The sequence below is a fragment of the Juglans microcarpa x Juglans regia genome, chromosome 2D (assembly GCF_004785595.1).
Source record: "Juglans microcarpa x Juglans regia isolate MS1-56 chromosome 2D, Jm3101_v1.0, whole genome shotgun sequence".
NCBI lineage: Eukaryota > Viridiplantae > Streptophyta > Magnoliopsida > Fagales > Juglandaceae > Juglans > Juglans microcarpa x Juglans regia.
Genome location: NC_054596.1, coordinates 5,749,928 through 5,766,938, shown reverse-complemented (window position 1 = coordinate 5,766,938; position 17,011 = coordinate 5,749,928). Strand labels below are relative to the sequence as shown.

General features: G+C 37.7%; 4 protein-coding genes across 10 annotated transcripts; all 4 read right to left on the bottom strand.

The window, feature by feature from the left end:
- Positions 1-1,909, bottom strand: LOC121248850 (HMG-Y-related protein A-like). 3 transcript variants are annotated; one of them, XM_041147449.1, is made up of 3 exons: positions 1,836-1,909; positions 1,686-1,739; positions 1-691 (listed from the first exon to the last, which is right to left on the bottom strand). In XM_041147449.1, exons 2-3 carry the CDS (start codon positions 1,737-1,739, stop codon positions 188-190), a joined length of 558 nt encoding a protein of 185 aa, XP_041003383.1. In that variant the 5' UTR covers positions 1,836-1,909; the 3' UTR covers positions 1-187. The 3 variants fall into 3 exon arrangements, with proteins under 3 accessions (XP_041003383.1, XP_041003385.1, XP_041003384.1); XM_041147451.1 differs by lacking the exon at positions 1,836-1,909 and having other exon boundaries at positions 1-761; positions 1,686-1,834; XM_041147450.1 differs by lacking the exon at positions 1,836-1,909 and having other exon boundaries at positions 1,686-1,828.
- A 601-nt stretch (positions 1,910-2,510) lies between these two features.
- Positions 2,511-6,822, bottom strand: LOC121248847 (myosin-binding protein 3). Of its 3 annotated transcripts, none has more exons than XM_041147442.1 (5): positions 5,314-6,822; positions 5,168-5,204; positions 4,986-5,125; positions 3,352-4,887; positions 2,511-3,217 (listed from the first exon to the last, which is right to left on the bottom strand). In XM_041147442.1, exons 1-4 carry the CDS (start codon positions 6,584-6,586, stop codon positions 3,392-3,394), a joined length of 2,946 nt encoding a protein of 981 aa, XP_041003376.1. In that variant the 5' UTR covers positions 6,587-6,822; the 3' UTR covers positions 2,511-3,217; positions 3,352-3,391. The 3 variants fall into 3 exon arrangements, with proteins under 3 accessions (XP_041003376.1, XP_041003375.1, XP_041003374.1); XM_041147441.1 differs by having other exon boundaries at positions 4,986-5,204; positions 5,314-6,633; positions 6,664-6,822; XM_041147440.1 differs by having other exon boundaries at positions 4,986-5,204.
- Positions 6,823-9,000: 2,178 nt separating this feature from the next.
- On the bottom strand, positions 9,001-14,769 carry LOC121248849 (senescence-associated protein AAF, chlorolplastic). 3 transcript variants are annotated; one of them, XM_041147446.1, is made up of 13 exons: positions 14,541-14,769; positions 13,072-13,468; positions 12,518-12,667; positions 12,048-12,121; positions 11,655-11,731; positions 11,477-11,548; positions 10,670-10,738; positions 10,416-10,462; positions 10,185-10,314; positions 10,028-10,096; positions 9,821-9,924; positions 9,391-9,466; positions 9,001-9,289 (listed from the first exon to the last, which is right to left on the bottom strand). In XM_041147446.1, exons 2-13 carry the CDS (start codon positions 13,404-13,406, stop codon positions 9,146-9,148), a joined length of 1,347 nt encoding a protein of 448 aa, XP_041003380.1. In that variant the 5' UTR covers positions 13,407-13,468; positions 14,541-14,769; the 3' UTR covers positions 9,001-9,145. The 3 variants fall into 3 exon arrangements, 2 of the variants coding, with proteins under 2 accessions (XP_041003380.1, XP_041003381.1); XR_005937520.1 differs by having other exon boundaries at positions 9,225-9,289; positions 9,762-9,924; positions 14,541-14,749; XM_041147447.1 differs by lacking the exon at positions 12,518-12,667 and having other exon boundaries at positions 14,541-14,751.
- An 880-nt stretch (positions 14,770-15,649) lies between these two features.
- On the bottom strand, positions 15,650-16,605 carry LOC121248846 (protein RSI-1). Its single transcript, XM_041147439.1, has 3 exons — positions 16,396-16,605; positions 16,264-16,294; positions 15,650-16,132 (listed from the first exon to the last, which is right to left on the bottom strand). The coding sequence occupies exons 1-3, from the start codon at positions 16,477-16,479 to the stop codon at positions 15,951-15,953; spliced, it is 297 nt and encodes a 98-aa protein (XP_041003373.1). The 5' UTR covers positions 16,480-16,605; the 3' UTR covers positions 15,650-15,950.
- Between the last annotated feature and the right edge of the window lie 406 nt (positions 16,606-17,011).

Below are 17,011 nucleotides of genomic sequence, written 5' to 3'. Positions count from 1 at the left end.
TCATTAGAACTAGCCATCATATCCTCTATTAGAATTAGAAACTAAGCAAGCCTCGATAACAGCTACATTACATTGTACATGAAAGTAAATGGGAAACTATAAACTAGAACTAACGTCAACGGTCAACCCAATCCTACAAATGAAGACGCCAAGGACGTTGATTACCACAGCCACCATTAAAGAGTGTCTATTGTCGAACACTCACTTCAGTCACCGGAGCCTTCACCTTTGGAGGCCGACCTCTCGGCTTTCCAGTAGCCGTAGATGCTGGCACTGTTGTTACCGATCCTCCCAATCCTCCACTGGGCCTTGCCATCTTCCTCAGCCGCCCTCTTGGCTTCCCACTACCCGTTGAGACCCTCATCTTGGGCGGCTTTGGAGGTGCATTTGGGTCCTTAGGTGGCCGGCCCCTAGGCCTCGCTGGAGCCAAATCCATGCCAGTTGGCAGTAGGACCTTCGGCTTTGGCGGCCTGCCACGGCCCCGCCTGGGAGGGGCATTGGGGTCCCGCTTCGTGTAGTTATTTTTCCAGAAGACCAGCTCTCCACTCTCTGTCATTTTGTTGAGGTGGTGTGTGAGGAGTACTGAGTACCCAGCAGGCAACTCCCCATGTGTCGATTCAATGTACTTTGATATAGATGATTTGTTCGAGCCATTCTTGTCGTTCATTGCTTCAATTGCTTTCAAAATCATCTGGAATTCCAAAGCTCAAGCATTATCACAACTGGTTATTATTTATTCCTTTTATTTATCTTTTGTCTGTCTGTTGAAAGCAAAATTTAGAGCCGTTAGCTTATGGATTAGGATAAAAAATCAACTATAACGTTCACTGGTTCAATTATTTTCAAAATCATCTGGAATTCCACAGCCCATACTTCATAAAGAAATGGCTATTCTCTCTTATTCTTTAGGATGGGAAATTGAGAAAGGTAGTGCTTTTAATTTTAGGGTTAAAAAATCGACAAAAACTCAGATCGGTTACAAGAAAAAAGTGTGAAGTTTTATTGGATTAGCAAATTCTGCTCTAAATAATGAAAAAATCAACTGCAATATCAAGAACAAAAGCAGTTCAAGATAAAGAATTTTGTAGAATTGTGGCTCAACTGTGGGTAGGAAAATGTAGAGTGAGGGTCTGAAGGAAAAGTGGACGGTTTCTTCTTTCTAAATTTTCTATCGTTTTTTCAACAATACCCAAAAATAGTTTGAAGTGGAACAAACCAAAGAAATAAAAGACCAAGAAATACAGATCAACGGGAGGACATTGTGATGAGAAGAAGCAGAAAACGAGAGTTAAAAGGAAATTAAAAAAAAAAAGTCCTTTTTAATTCTTCCGGAAACCCATTTCTTAATTACAAAAAATTCAAATATCAACCCCGAGTAGCAAAACCCAAATCAATGAAAAAAAAAAGGAAGAAATTTAGATCAATTAGAGCTCACACTTGACAAAGAAGGTGAAAAATGAGGATCAAAAGGGAAAGTTATTATATTGTTATATACTTCATCAGAAACTCTTTCTTTTCCTCAATTAAAACACAGGAAATTAGCGAAAAGCAAATGATTGGAAACCCAAAAAAAAGGATCCACCAGAGTTGAACCTTGCTGACGGAAAGAAAGATAAGAGTTAGATAAAAAAAAAAAAGGCCAGCTTTTTTCATTTTTGGAGATTTGTAGGGACAGAGTGGTGTACCTCTGGGTAAGGAGGGAGTGATTTCGGTTTACTAGTAACGTCTTCAGTCGCCATGAGGGTTGAGGTGCAGAGAGAGAGAGAGAGAGAGAGAGAGAGAGAGGCTTTGTCTTTTGTTTTCGCTTTTGTTGAAGGCAAAGCAAGCAGGAAGCTAGACAGAGAGAGGGCTCTCCAAAACAGCGGTTGAAAGCATTTGCACTGATTTGAAGGCTGTATTTAAAGCTAGTCCAATATTTATTTAGATATGAGAAAATCGTTTTTTTATTTAAATGGACGGCTTTGAAATCCTGAAGTGGATGATAATCAGACGGATAACTGTAGATTGAGAGGCATACATGATCGATGACGGAGGGCACTTTTCATTAGTTGAGAAACTTACCAGGATGCACTCATCCCGTTTCGGATAGAGAAGTAGCACGAGACGGTCCGATAAGGGGAAAAAATATTTTTTTTTTTAATTTTTTTATACTCTTAAATATTAAAAAAAAAATCAAAATATTATTAAAGAACACTTCTTTAATTAATAAATAAATAAAAAATTATTGAGACCCAATCGTCAGTGAGAGTAACAATTTTCTTTCAGTTAAGATTTCAAAATATTTCATTTAACAAAAAAATCTTAAAACATCTGTGGGTCGCAGGTAGTCAGTCCTATTTGTAAAACCGGTTCCAAACTGGGCCTTAGTAAGTCTGACCCGAGCATGAACCTCCACATAGGTGCTGATTGTTCGGTTTGGGTCCTTGGGATTCAGTTTATGGCCTCCTGGTGTCTAGAAGAAATCATGAAAAACAAAAAAAAAAAAAAAATTAAAATACCACATTAATTAAACATGAAATATTCAAGAACGTATCATTCCTCAATTAAACTTTGTGCAGTACAAGATTTTCACTGCACACCATGCAAAGGAGTTAATGCCATCAACTTTTTTTAACAAATGGAAAGATAAAAGAGCTAGAACATTAATGACAACCCTCACTAACAAATATAGACACAGCTGATGCTTGTTTATACAAATAAATTACAGCCCCTGGATCCTGAACACCCATGCAAAATTTAACAGACCAAAAGATCAGGACCAAGAAAATTCAAGCCTTCTCCTTGAAGAAGATCTCCTCTCTCACATCCTGTAAGAAAGAAACAGGAATAAAACTATTCAAAAACAATTGAAGTGCATATACCCTGACCTACACGATCATGAGGTCAGGCAGAGAAGAAGATGCACTCCTTTTAATGTACATCTTTCACGGTTGCTTGGGAAGAACTCGTGGTGAGGAGGTACCACAAAATTCTATGCTTTGCACCAAACTTGTAGCAAAAAAGAAATTTGAAATTTGAGGCAGACTTTAATTCGGTAGCTGAGTTTCATGCATCAATTCAAACAAACCATACCAGGACTCTCCTTCTCCATCAAGAGATTTCCTGGCACTAGAAAGCATATATTTCGATGAGCTTTTTTTCGTGCTCAGTATGAAGTGTTGTGTCAAATCACTTACATCTGCAGACTCAGCCTACTGATCATCTCTGAGAAAAGTATCTGCATTTTTCAAAAAATTAGGAGTTACCACATACAAGTTTGCAAATTCAGGTCTGATGTAATATGGAGTACAATTTCATTGCAGTCAAAAGTCAAGATAGAATTAGTGGATGGAAGCAGAAATTAGATAGTACCTGTTGTCTTCTCATTTTTGGCAGGCTACTGCATGCACTTTCACCCTAGACTATCATCATTCATGTTCTTCACACGAATCTCAACGGCCCTCAGATCGCGAAGATGTTGTAAGATTTCTTGAAGAAGATCGACTCCCTTGTCTCCCTTCTTTATGGAGCTCATACAATGCTTTAGGAACTCCCTGTCTGCTTCAAGTGCTTGCAGCCTCTCATAAACATGATCCACCTCATCTTCAATGGTTAGTTTTTTTACATCAAGTTCGAAATTGGATTCAAAGGAGTTTTGCATTTCAACATATTCGGATTCTCCCTTTGCTTCATATAACAACCCTTCTTCATTTTTGTTATTAGTGGCATCTAGGAGAGGAAGGAGACTCTTTGCCATTGAATCCATTGTTTTTCTCTCTGGATAAAATTTATCCTTCGAAAACCCAAATGAAATCCCATTTTCTTCAGGACTAGTAAAGCCATGATTGTCAACCTCTTTGACAACATACAGTGAGGAATGCTTCCCTGGAACCCCATTTTCTTCTGGACTAGTTAAGACATGATCGTCAAACTCCTTGGCACCATATGTCGAGGACCGCTCGATTGATTTCCCATCTTCAAAATATCTTTCATCATCACCCAATGTGATAAGCTTCTCCTCCAGTGCTTTGAGCTGATCTAGAATGGACAACCTCTCTTCCTCGAATTCTACCAATGATTCATCAAGAGCACTCATATGCTTCACACAGTCGAGTGCCATTTCCTCCAAATTCAAAACTGCATTATCAGGACTATTGTTTCGACTGGTAGCTTGATGGCTGGAATAGCTACTGTCTTCATCCCTCGCTTCAAGATTTAGATCAATTGATAATTCATCACTTTCGTCTGCATTGCTGCAAGAAGCAGAAGAGTTTCTGCTTCTTAAACTTCCATGTTTGATTCTTCTTGTCATTCTTATCTTCTCTTTCGCCTCATAATCTAAGACCTTCTTACGATGTAATTCCAATTCTTTCTCAAGTTCTTGCTTCTCCTTCTCTCTCTTGATCATGAGCTCATTCAAAAGTTGCAACGCTTCCTGGTCATATTCAGCTTGTTCTTCCATCATCCTCTGGTATTGTAACGCTTCCATCTGCATTGCTGCTTTCTCTTCTTGAAGCCTGGTGATCATAGCCATAGTCTGGTTAGCAGCTATTGCAGATGCACTCCTCTCTTCTTCTAGTTCTGCATATAAAGCACTTAAATTTCTTCGCTCAGCTTTTAGAGCTGCTTTCAGCCGGTCAATGGTGGTAACTGCATCACCACCTTCCATCTCACTTACCACACTTCCATCTAAAGACTCTTCAGCTCCTGACTCTCTCTTTTCAAACAGCAATAGTTTCTTTTGCGAGTAATGGAGGCTGTCAACCGAATTTGGTGTATCGGGACATTTCTCATCCTCTGCTTCGTTAGGCTCTGAAGGCAAGGATCCATGATTGTTTGTCCCTTCTTGAGCATTTTCAACCAAAATTATTTTTTCGTGCTGGGTAGTTTTCTCCATAGAACTTAGACCTAGTAAAACAAATCTCGCGTTAGAACCTATGTTGTACTAACTTATGTATTTCTTACAATTGATTAACTGATAATTGGGCATAAGATGTGAGGCTTACCAAGGTCATCCTGAGCCATGAATGCATCAGGGGTAGGGGAAACTTCAGCAACATCGCCATTAATGAAAGCCTGATCTTCTGGTTGGCATCTCAGTGAAGAAACTGGCTCTTCAGCTTGAGGCTCAGCTGCATAGTCCGACTTTTCTGTGCCTATCACGTTCTTGGCTGAACTTTGATCGGACAAGAGATTTATGATGTTTATCTCTGCTCCACATGCTCCTTTTTTATTTCAATCAATGGAAACGCATGACATGAATGTAGTGTCCTTGACGAGGAAAAGTAAAGATTATAATGGAATAGTTTATAAATAACAAGAATTTCTGTGTACCTGGTGGATCATCTGGTTCTTTCCTAGCTACTTCTTCAGGGAGGGATAAAGTTAGAGGTTCTTGAGTAGTATCAACTTGTCTACATGCCTCAGAGACCATGTCTTGTTTTCTTTCAACCACCTCTTCAGTAAAATAATTGTCGGTATCAACCTCAACTATCTCCAAGCTTTCGAGTTCTTCTTTAGTTGCCCTACCTGGACACTCATTTGTCATGAGAAATGCTGCCTCCGTTGTGACATTGAACTGTGTTTCAATTCGTGCCTCAGAATCAGAAGCTTTATTCTGTCGATCATGCTTTCTCAGATCTTCCTCTCTCAAGTTGCATGATCCTAGGTTTGCAGTAGTCGAAGAATCAATCAACTCCACTGGTATTAAACGATTTAACTCATAAGCAAAATAATTCTTGCAATGCATACTGATGACTTCGAGAGAGTTATCTTGTTCAGGGAAACATTGTATGGTAGAATTATCACAAGCTTGATGAACAAAACTGGTATCATCGGAGTCCTGCTCGGTGGAGTCCTTCAATACCATTGAACCATCCTCCTGTGCCACTTCTATGAAGCTTGAACCTCCAAAATCAGAATGTATCTTATGCTCATCTGCTATCCCTTCATCACATTGATTTTCTTCCCAGTTGTTTTTATGGATCTCATTGTCCTTTTCTCTGTGACTTGGAGAAGAATAAGATCTGCTTGGCTCTTTGTACTCTCCTTCATTGTTGTCATCATCCACTTCTTCTATGACCAAATCCTCCTTCTGGTTGTGATTCAAAGCACCCCAAGAAGGAGGACACAGTTTGTAGCTCAAGTTCTTGTTGCAGCATGAACAGATGAAGATATTTGTACCATTTTCACCATGGTTCTCAGTCACCCATGAAACAAAAGCAATCCTCTGCGTGCTTCCAAGGAAGCTGCCATCGTAGCTTGGTCGAGATGCCAAGCAGTCCTCACACATATTCTGTGGTTCAGCCAATTTTTGATGAGTTGAACAGTAGCTCAATTTGGAAATTTCAGCGGCATGGGTGTCACATATAAGGTCTCTATAAGAGTTTGTGTTCTTGCCAGGCTCCAAGATGTGATCAACCCTAGAACACCATAGGCATGGTGCTTTAAGGCCAAAGCAATTGGAGAATTTTGTGATCAAATAACTGAACAAAGAGTTGAGGAGGAGGAGGATTATCAAGATCCATTCAAGGATCGCATAGACTAGAGTGACGATGATTTTGTTAGTGTTTCTGTGCAACATAGTTGCAAACTTGTTGCTAGCCATGAATTTGCTGGGTTTTCTTGTTATTTTCACACTAGCAAATACATATGGGAGAGAGAGAGAGAGAGAGAGAGAGAGAGAGAGAGAGAGAGAGAGAGAGAGAGAGGGAGGTGAATGGAAGAATGTTTTTGGAGTTTGACAGAACAAAACTGAGATGTTGCAAGAGAAGCAGAGATGCCTCTCAGAATGTTGTGTTACTTACTCTACTTGCATGTTTTAATTTCATATGTTAGTCGTAGTTGTGACTGTAGTTATACCGCACTTCCATTATTATACGAGTAGGACAGAAAATAACTCAAAAATTATGAGAGATTTCCCGCTAAGAAAATATTTGATATTTGGGTTTTGGTCTTATTTGTAACTCTCAGGTGTCTAGTTATAACTACGATTTTCCTCCACCAAAAGTGAAGATTATCAATAAAATTGAGATATCATTATCTTCTTAAAAAAAAAAAAAAATAGTAAAACTCTAAAGATGAAAATAGGTTCTTTTTGCAACAAAAAATACCCTATTGCCACAGTGGTCCTCCCAACTTGATTTGGGCTGCACCACGCGCAACAAGTGACCCACCACCCTCTATATTAAACGATTTGTGGCCCACCTGTAATTGCAGAATTAGACAGACGCTCTTGCCCATTGATCCATGTAGTTTATTTTCTACTTTGCATTGCTGTCCTCAGACCTTTCGTACTTGATTATGTGCAGAACAATTTCAATGGTTTTGATTAGTTTAATAAATGTATAGCTACATCAATTATATATAAACTTACAATACTAATCAAAGATTAAAAGTGGCTGGCAGGGAATGATGAAACAAGGTTGTCAAACAGCAAACAGTGGAAGGCATGATGGAAAGGCTAAGAGGAAAGGAAAAGTGAACAGAAAAAGGAGAGTGGAGTGGATCAAACTGGGGCCCTGTGAGAGAGATTTGAGACCCCTTTGCATCAATAAAGCTTATAATAATGTTTTGTGGGGATAAGGTCTCCCTTCTTGCTTTTGCTTTTCAAGGCTCAGCTTTGGCTTTTGAAAAGTTACATTCCTGGATTTACGAAAACACACAGAATATTAATCAAAGAATCTATCTAAAGCTTACCAAACTAAACCTTAATTAAAGAAAGAAAGAAAGAGATAGTGAAAACAATCACGGAAGGTTGGCTATCACTATGAGTAGATGATTTTAGACACAGATGGAGAAGTAGTCCCACATGCACCTACAGTTCATTTTTTTTTCGAGGTTGATATCCTAAATTCTATTAATCAATCCTCACTCTTGACGAAGGAATACTGCATACACGCTTACGTCTCGTTTAAATCCGCTACTATGATTGGGTTGGCTCTATTGGCACCCTATTCAGAATGGACCCTTACATGATTATATCTTTACAAGAATTTGAGGTGCAGTCTTTTATGGGTCTTATGTGCAGTAGAGACCTCCATCCTTGTGGCAATGGCATCCTAAACCTGACCATGCGATATGGAACACATAATTTTGTCGACCCAAACGTGATCAGCTCCTGCCACATGACATGGAGCCCACCATCCACGATGGTGGGGTGACTTAATTCCCATGCTGGATCTTTGTGCAGCCTATATAGAAGTTCCAAAGCAAAGCTAATGTATTCTTGCCTCAGATCCGCTTCCGATTGACAAAGCCTGTTATAATGATACATTTAAGGAAAGAATAGGGCTCTTTTAGCAGACAGAAAAATATGCAGCGGCAGCTGTAAAGATATTAGACAAAATCCCCCCCATGCTATATGTGGACTTGTGCTGCCTAAGCATTGCAAATGCAGAGCCGGATGGATTTTTGGAATGAGACCTGCAACTTATGAACTCATGTGATGCTGTTCCCTGTATGATGATTGACAGCCTAAAGGTCCCTGAAATATTCTTCATTTGGAGTAGAACTTTTCTAGTAGAATGTCTAAAGGGCGTTCTTCAATTTATATATCAGCCACTCCACTAATAAATAAACAAGGAAAACTATATTTTGAAAGAGATTAAATTGATTAAAAAAATAGTCCTTCATGTGATCATAAACATCCTAGAGTGCAACCTGATCTCCACGCTTTTCCTAAAATGGACATAAATAAGTGAAACAAAACAAAGTTTCCTCTCCGTCGACTATGAAGACCAGGATCATATTGTTAATCCAAATAGGAATTCTAGTACAAATTCCTGTTTATTGGTCCAGGATTCCTCCATGAGAGAGAGGTTTTCAGTATCTTGATTCTTAACTTGGTTGAGGCTATTTCTCATTAACAGGGTAAGATTTCCAATATCTAAGTCATTTTGATTAAAAATCAACAAGCTGTTCATCATTTTAACGCTATAGCTGTACACGTTAAGCCCAAGTTCGCTAATGGAAAGCAGATTCGCATGTCATAGAGAACGGAAAATCTTGGAATATAAGTCTGAAACAGAAAAAGAATTCATGTAGAATATGACAGCCTTCTCCTTTACATCACTTTCTAGTGATCAGAGGTTTTATCCTAAAACTCGAGACCTTCTGTGAATATCTACTACTATCTAAGTATTTTAACTTGTAAATCATCTTCAGCTTATTGGCCATCTTCCTTATTAGTCTGTTGGTTCATCATAAACCTCCAGCTGTCTCCTTCCTCTATCTCCCACTGTTTCTTCAGTTCAAAAATAGCTTTGGATGCCGCAATAGAAATTGCCGGATTACTATCTTCCGCTAGTCTCTGAAAAGAAAACCATGCAGAAGCATCATTTTCTGCCGTTCAGGACAATAAATTATGACTGTTTTAAACGAATTTCTTTCAAATTAAGAATCATCCGCTACCTGTAATGCCCCCATGCCCGCATTCCCAAGAGTCCACATGGATGGGGCTGCTGCCAATGCATTGGCTACTGCTTGCCTATACCACAGATAATTACAGGAATATGTCATCCATCAATGAAAGAAATTATACAAAACTGCATATCAACCAAGGTAAATGTTAGTAATGTTAGTACTGCTTGCTATATAATAAAACCTCTCCCTTCAGAATTTGTATAAACGCAATATCAATCATTAATATGGATTACACATGCACCTATGTTAGCAATACTTTGTGGGCATTGGTATAGTCCATTGTGACATAATTGATAACAAACATAAGTTCAAAAATCACAAAAAGAGATCGTCTGTGGCACTCTTGCTGATCTAGGTGCAGGATCGTGTACTTAGATGAATCTCTTAAAGGCTAAAGCACCTAATTTAAATAGCTTGCCTGGTACTGACGTCGGGAGAACTCGAACATTCTGCCAATAATGATACACTACTTTTACCATCCATTGCATCAAGATCTATAAGAGTTGCAATCAACAGCTCCAGCTGCTCCAGAAAGTAATGAATGGTCAATAAATAGACACCAAAAATATTCTAACATTGATGGCTCCCTATGATACGGAACATGAATGAACACAAAAATTCCAACCTCTTCAGGATCAGTATAGTCAATCCCATCAGCTTCAGAAAGAGCAGATGCCATACTCCAGTAAGCTTCCTGTGCAAAATCAAAGGGGAGCAGAATGAATCTTGTGATTCCTAATGCACCTGATGGAGTAAGTGGTTTTAAACAACCTAAAGAGGACCTGAATAGCAGCTATGCGATCAGTAGACACTTCACTGGCGAAGAAATCAAGAGTTTTCCCATTTTTTTCAAGCATTATGCGCCCCATCACATCGTTGGAAGTGAGAGAACCATTTTCTGTACGGAGCGGACTGAATTGCAATGTATCAGAGTGAGGGTTTCAATGATGTATACTTTTCCCCTCCATTGGGGGCAGGTGGCAGATGGTTAGCTAAAGAAAGAATAAACTTACAATTTGTACAGCTTGCTAACCATCATGTCATGGATATTTCTCACAAACTGCATACATACAAATTGAAAAGAAAATAAATTCTAAGGAGAATAAATAAGAGTAGGCATAATACATTAAAGTAGATAAATAAATAAAAAGATTATAAAGAGTAGATACAAGTATTTCCATTGCAACAAATGATGAGATTATAAAGAAGAGATTATCTTATAAATTATCCCATTAATTATCAGTGTCAGAGAATAGATCAATTTGACCTCCAAAGCCATTAGGGCATCTTCCATTGCACGTTGTTTTGCACGGAAGTCAGCTAGGCGCAAATCAGCCTGAAAATCATTCATAAACCAGCATGAGTATACATCAAATACTTCATATTACTTGGCACTTGCAACATGACTCCAAATTCAATGCTGGAACAGAATGTAGCTGTATCGGCTACAACAGTTGCATTTTGAGAGCAAGAAACACCCAGATATACAAGTATTCTGCATGCTTAAAAAAATAAGCCTGCGTGGAACATAAAAAAATTTATTTTATAATATGTACAACCCTTCATTACCTCTCTGACCATGACGTAATTATTTCTCTGTATCACATTCACCTTTTCCCTTTCATTCAAAACAAGTCCTCCTTTCATTGCAGCTTCTCTCTATATGTTGCACTTTGTAAAACTCTATAACTTCCATTGCCAACTTTTGACTTCAGAGTACATTTCCTATTATGAACCATTTTTCTTTTTCCTACGTCACATGGATGCTTCTAAAGACACCTTGTAACAACATTAGTGACTTGTAAGATTTTCACACCCCCGCTTATTGACATTATCAAAAGTTCTCTCTCAATTTTAGACAATCTAGTGTAGGATAAGAGTAATGATTTATATATTCATCAGATGCATGAACTATTCTACATGTAACACTGTTTGACTTCACCTTTTCTAGGCAACTGCTAGCAGAACCTAGCTTTACCAAGCACAAATAGGGTTAAAACTTGTGCAACTTCCACACTACATGGCATGCACCAAGTGAACAAATGATTATGAAATGATTATATAGTAGATGCACCTCTAGGGCTCCATCACTCCAATGCTTATCAGCAGCTTTTTTCAATCTAGACTGTGCTTTGTATGTCAAGCTCTGCAAGATACAAAGATCACCAAAAATTCACCACAAAGATACTATCAAGCAATTCATGTCTTCATTCCCAAGTAAAACAAGACTAAAAAATCTAGCCATAACATACAGTAGCAATATGATGAAGGCGCTCAGCTTTTTCTTTGACACTGCGATCAATTTTCTCAGTATCTTCTCTGGCCCGAGCTGGCACAATATAAGGTCAGCATAAGGATACCAAAAAATCTGACATGCAAAAAATAAATAAAAATAGCATGTTTAGGCATCATGTAAGATGAAAATGTCATTACAACAACAAAAGCAGAACATTTAAGCATCTACACATGCAAGAAAATGACATTTATGTGATACAACAAATTGGATTCACTCCACAAGGTTAGATGATATCATTAGAAAATAACACACACACACACACACACACACACACACACACATATAAGTAGATATGTAACACTCAAAACAGAAAGAGCTCATGACACTGGAAAGAGACATAATGATTTACCATCAAGCTTAAGAAATTTTGACCCAAGAATAGCAACGTCTTGTCGAACCCGGGCATCCAACCTCATTATTCCACTGAGAAAAAGTGGCACACGATGAGCAGTCGAAAGGCATGTGTCTGAACCATATATATAAATACTTCTAGCTAAGCCAATATATTTTTCTTTTCCAACAAAGGAAGCAAGCCTATATCTAAAACCATATCTAATGACTAATGCCACCCAAACGATCTACTGTGGCTTGTTTCTCTGATTTAAAAAAATAGGTTCTGTACATAAATACGATTTCTATAAAAGCTTACTCAATCTGAACTGCTTGCATCTAATTCAATAGATAATGGATATCATTGCTATGTTTTTCAAGTTATTCACAAACTTTCTGACTTGTTAAATTGACAATGCATGGGATCATGATCATTGCAAGATCTTTCAAACAAATCATAAGGCCCACATTAGATTACTGAATAATTACCGAGAAAGCAAGACAATGTCATTACGAGCCCTTTCATTTACGAACTTGGCATCGTTGTGGACAAATTTACAAGCTTCAGTTAAGCCCAGACTGGAGCGACAACTCTCAGGCATGACTCGATGCTTATCTTCTTCATCACCAATTTGTGCACTGGTTTACCACAAAATTTTAGAAATTTAAATAAATAAAAACAACATCTACTAACTTTAAAAACTCAACACAAGTCAATGTCAGAAACATAGAATTGCAAAATCATTTGACGGAGAAGCATGCTTCTTACAGTAAATGCTAGAATACAAACCAGAGCAAAAACTCTAATGAAAGCATTAATGCCCAATACAATGACCTCTTCTGTGTTTATGTATCATGGTAAATGGTACAGCTTTCAGGCAACTTAACAATGCATGCACATGGTGAAATTAAAAAGAAAAGAAGACTGAAAAGGTAGAATAAAACAACGTAAAACTATATTGATAAGATATGTAAGAATCTCGATGTTAAGTTCTTAATATCAGGTAAATTAGAATTGGGAATCAGCACTTCCTTATTTTTACCTCAATACATCTTCACAATCACCATAACTCCTAACAAATTCTTTTTCTTTGGTTTTGTGTGTTCCTTTGGACCTGCATATTATAGAAGCACCCCGAGAGGCAATGAAACTAAGAGGTTTTTGACATCTGTGCCACAAACCCCCATTTGAAAAACTAGATTTTGCTGTCAAGAGATGTCCATGGCTCAGTTGCCGTTTGATTACGGGACTAGGAAAATGTATTTTATCATGTTGTGGTGACTGGGCAAAAGAATATGCAGCTCCCTGTGATCTAAGGATATTTTTCCTATCACTCGCTACAGGATCACTTGAAACCTTGCTTGCAGTAAATGCCATGGGAAGGATCAAGACAAGGATGAAATGATCTCAAGCAGCATCTCCCTCACAGAAGCTCAGAGCTACAGTAAAACAAAAAGGAATCGTCAGTAAGTGTCACATATTCTCTGTGAGCTTTTAGGTAAAGAGTATGGAAGAAAATGTATACCTAGCTACCATATCATTTTCACACCGCAGTTGTGTCTGCATTGAACATAAAACATTTAAAAAAAAAAAAAAAAAAAGAAGATAATTTATTACTGACACAGTGAAAGGACTACAGAATACAGATTGATAAAGTATAAAGTAATTCAGTAATGCAACTATAGGAAAGAGCCTACAAATCTAGTATTCTATAAGTCGTCGATATCTCACACGAGTTTGTGTTTCACCCCCCCTATTACGGCAAGGGTGCTGGTCATATTTTATTTTATTTGAAGAAACAGGACGGTATACTGTAATTTTTTCTTTTTTTTTTTCTGATGAGTGTTCATAGGTATAGGTTGGTACCCCGTAACTTATATCTGTATTTGGGTGCTGTTAGTAAATGCAAAATCTTTAGCACTAAATCGAAGGCCTCTTTTATGTTTACAAAGGAGCATCAAGGCCAAAATATACATCAAATTCAAACAGCAAAATTACTTCAGCCTCGAGCAATACCTCTCCTCACCTTCACAACCTGAAGTGATGTTAAAGGTTATCGTATTTACTCAAGTTTAACGCCTGATACAGATGGTTTCTACAGTTTTACAAGAAGAAAACCGAAGGTAATATTGTTCAACGCGTTTAGGGCAAGGTTAAAAGCACAAGTGTTTGTAATCAAAAGCTTTAAGCGGTTGCGATTACACTTTTGGGTGACACATTCGTCCAAAAATAAAACCTTTTGACAATTCTAAAGTGACAACTAATAGTACAACCATGTACCTATGAAGAAAAATAAACTCGCATAGAAAAAAGAAAGTTGCTGCAAAGAAAACCTCGACGCATCAGAGTTGTCTCACATAGAAGAAAAGTTTCGCAACTCAATCTCACGAGCGACAGCTTGAAAAAAGAAAATAATGAATACCCGTTTAAGCAAAAGTGCATAATAATGCCATTAGGCAATGGAAAATTCAGTCCGGGAGGCGAGAAAAGCAATGAGACTGAGGTACTAACCTGTGAAGAAGCACTCCGTCTCCAGAAGGACAGAGAGAGAGAGAGAGAGAGAGACAGAGAGAGAGAGAGAGGAGGAAAAGAAGTACGAAGAAACTGGTAAAATTGTAGAGAGTGGGAGTGAGAGCAAAGGCGCAAGGCCAAGAAAATTGGGAAGAGATTTTGAACCACAAGGTAAGCTTGTGGCCCCGTGAAGGCCAACGCTACCAAACTAACTAAAAACAGAGATTTCTCAACCCATCCCGAGACATAAAAAATTATATTTAAATATATCAGCTCCTCTGCGTTTATTGATTTGCGCTGCATTACAGTTGCCACGCGTCTTTAAACTAAGCTTTCCACAAAAGCCTATCCGTTATTTACTAATAGTAATGATAAATATATATAGATATTTATTATTTCCACCAAAGCCTTCCACAAAAGCCTGTCATCCGTTACTTACTCATACTCACTTTTTTAATTATTAAATAAAAAAAAATATAAAAATAAAAATAAATGAATGATAAGAAGTAGTAAATCTATCAGATAAATATCTGATTTGGCAAGTGGATTACCCTAAATCACCAGCTTCTATGTAAGTTCACGCTTGCTCCGGTTTAGATTATACTTCTTTGAAAACTATTTGTTTTTTGACGTGAGTAAGATTCATTAGGTAGTTTAAAACAAGAAAAATTTTACTCATCATCTTTATATTATACATACTATATATATATATATATATATTTTTTTTTCCCCTTATTAAATCTGCAGTATATAGATTATGGGTAAAATAATTCCTTTAGTTTAGTAAGAATAAAATAAAAAAAAAAAAAATTATGTGTGGTGTGTAATATAAAGATGGTGAGTAAAAGGGCTCTTCAAATAGAACTCCTATGCCTTTTCAAATGGTTGAAAAGAAAATTTCTAATTCTATTTAGCAATTTTTTGTATCATCATTATTCTCTTGCATGAGTCATGATCGCAACATAAAAAACTGGTGGCTATGTTATTAGTTGCCTTGATATTGATGACAACAGATCAATAATACTGGTAGAATTTGGACGATAATGCTCTCCTTTACAAATATTAAACTTAAATTTGAGTTTTTAAACATTCTAAATTAAAAAAGTTTGCAGAATTTTAGAGAAATTTACTATTTTTCTGGATCCAAACAAGGGAGATGAACATGTAATTGATGCAATATTTCTATTTATAACTAACCATTTCTGGATACAAAAGACATGGCACCGGCTAGCGTACAGGCACCCAAATATATATATATATATATATATATATATATATATATATAGTATATATTATGATCTAGTCCTAATTAAGGGATATATAATTGCTGCCAGAAATGCTACAGAAGCATAGCATGTATGGCAGGCTTATTAGTACAATTTAACGAGGAAAGAATATTAAATAATTAAATTAAGGGCATTTGGGTCCTCCTTCCTTGGTCTTCCAGCTATTGTAGCAAGGGCACACTTGCTTGTTGCCATAAGTGCCGGGAGGAACACAGAGGCACTTGGAGCAGCACTTGAGGCAGAAGAACATGCACGGCTTCTTGTGTGATGTCGCCGAGCAACGATACGTACACTTGGGTTTGCAATCTGCACGTAGGCGTACACCACAAATTACGTACACATACATAGAAACGTCCTAGCTAACATGAAAATAAAACTTGAAATCCTTCACTTCCTCACAAGTTACAAGCACGAGAACTATATATACAGATATGTACCTGAAGGACGCAGCTTTGCGTTACCATAAGCCTGTACGTTCAAGAGTCATATACAAAGAGAAACGAATTAAGTCAGAGCAAATACTACGAGAAATTACATAGTACTGATGAGTAGTGAGTAAAGCTTCATACCTCGGCTACACCAGAGAAAGTGATTAAAAGAAGCAGGGAAAACACCAACAAGAGGGATCTGTGTGCATGCGCACGTCCTTCCATGTCTGTGAAAACTGTCTCTCGCGAATTAAGCACGAAAGGGATGGTCAAGTAGTTCTTCAAGCAATGGAGTTTACAGCAATGGAGGAATCCAAGGTGTTATTTATAATGGGATTGATTAATGGGGACGATCAACTGCAATCAGGGAAAGAAATGGAATGCGTCATTTGAGGCGTTAAATTGGGGGATGGTTTATGCAAAAACAAATCTATGTGGGGCGTCGTGAAAAAAGTGTGCGTTACAGGCGTGTCTGACGTTTCGTTTGTTTGGTTTGCTTGTCGACTTCCACACTTTTACTTACGTCCTCTCCAGTTTTTACACGCTTGTAAATTGCGTCTCTGATCTCCATGTGCCCTTTATTTTGTAAGAAAAAGTAAATATTCTTTTAAGTCTGCAAGATTGTTTCTTCTCGAGATGTTAATAGAACGTGAGGTGATCTCCTGTCCTGATATGGGTACGGTTGCTGTGGCACGTGAGTGAACATGGTCTTCGTTTTATTGGATGAGTGAGTGAGAACAGAACACACTTTTTTTTT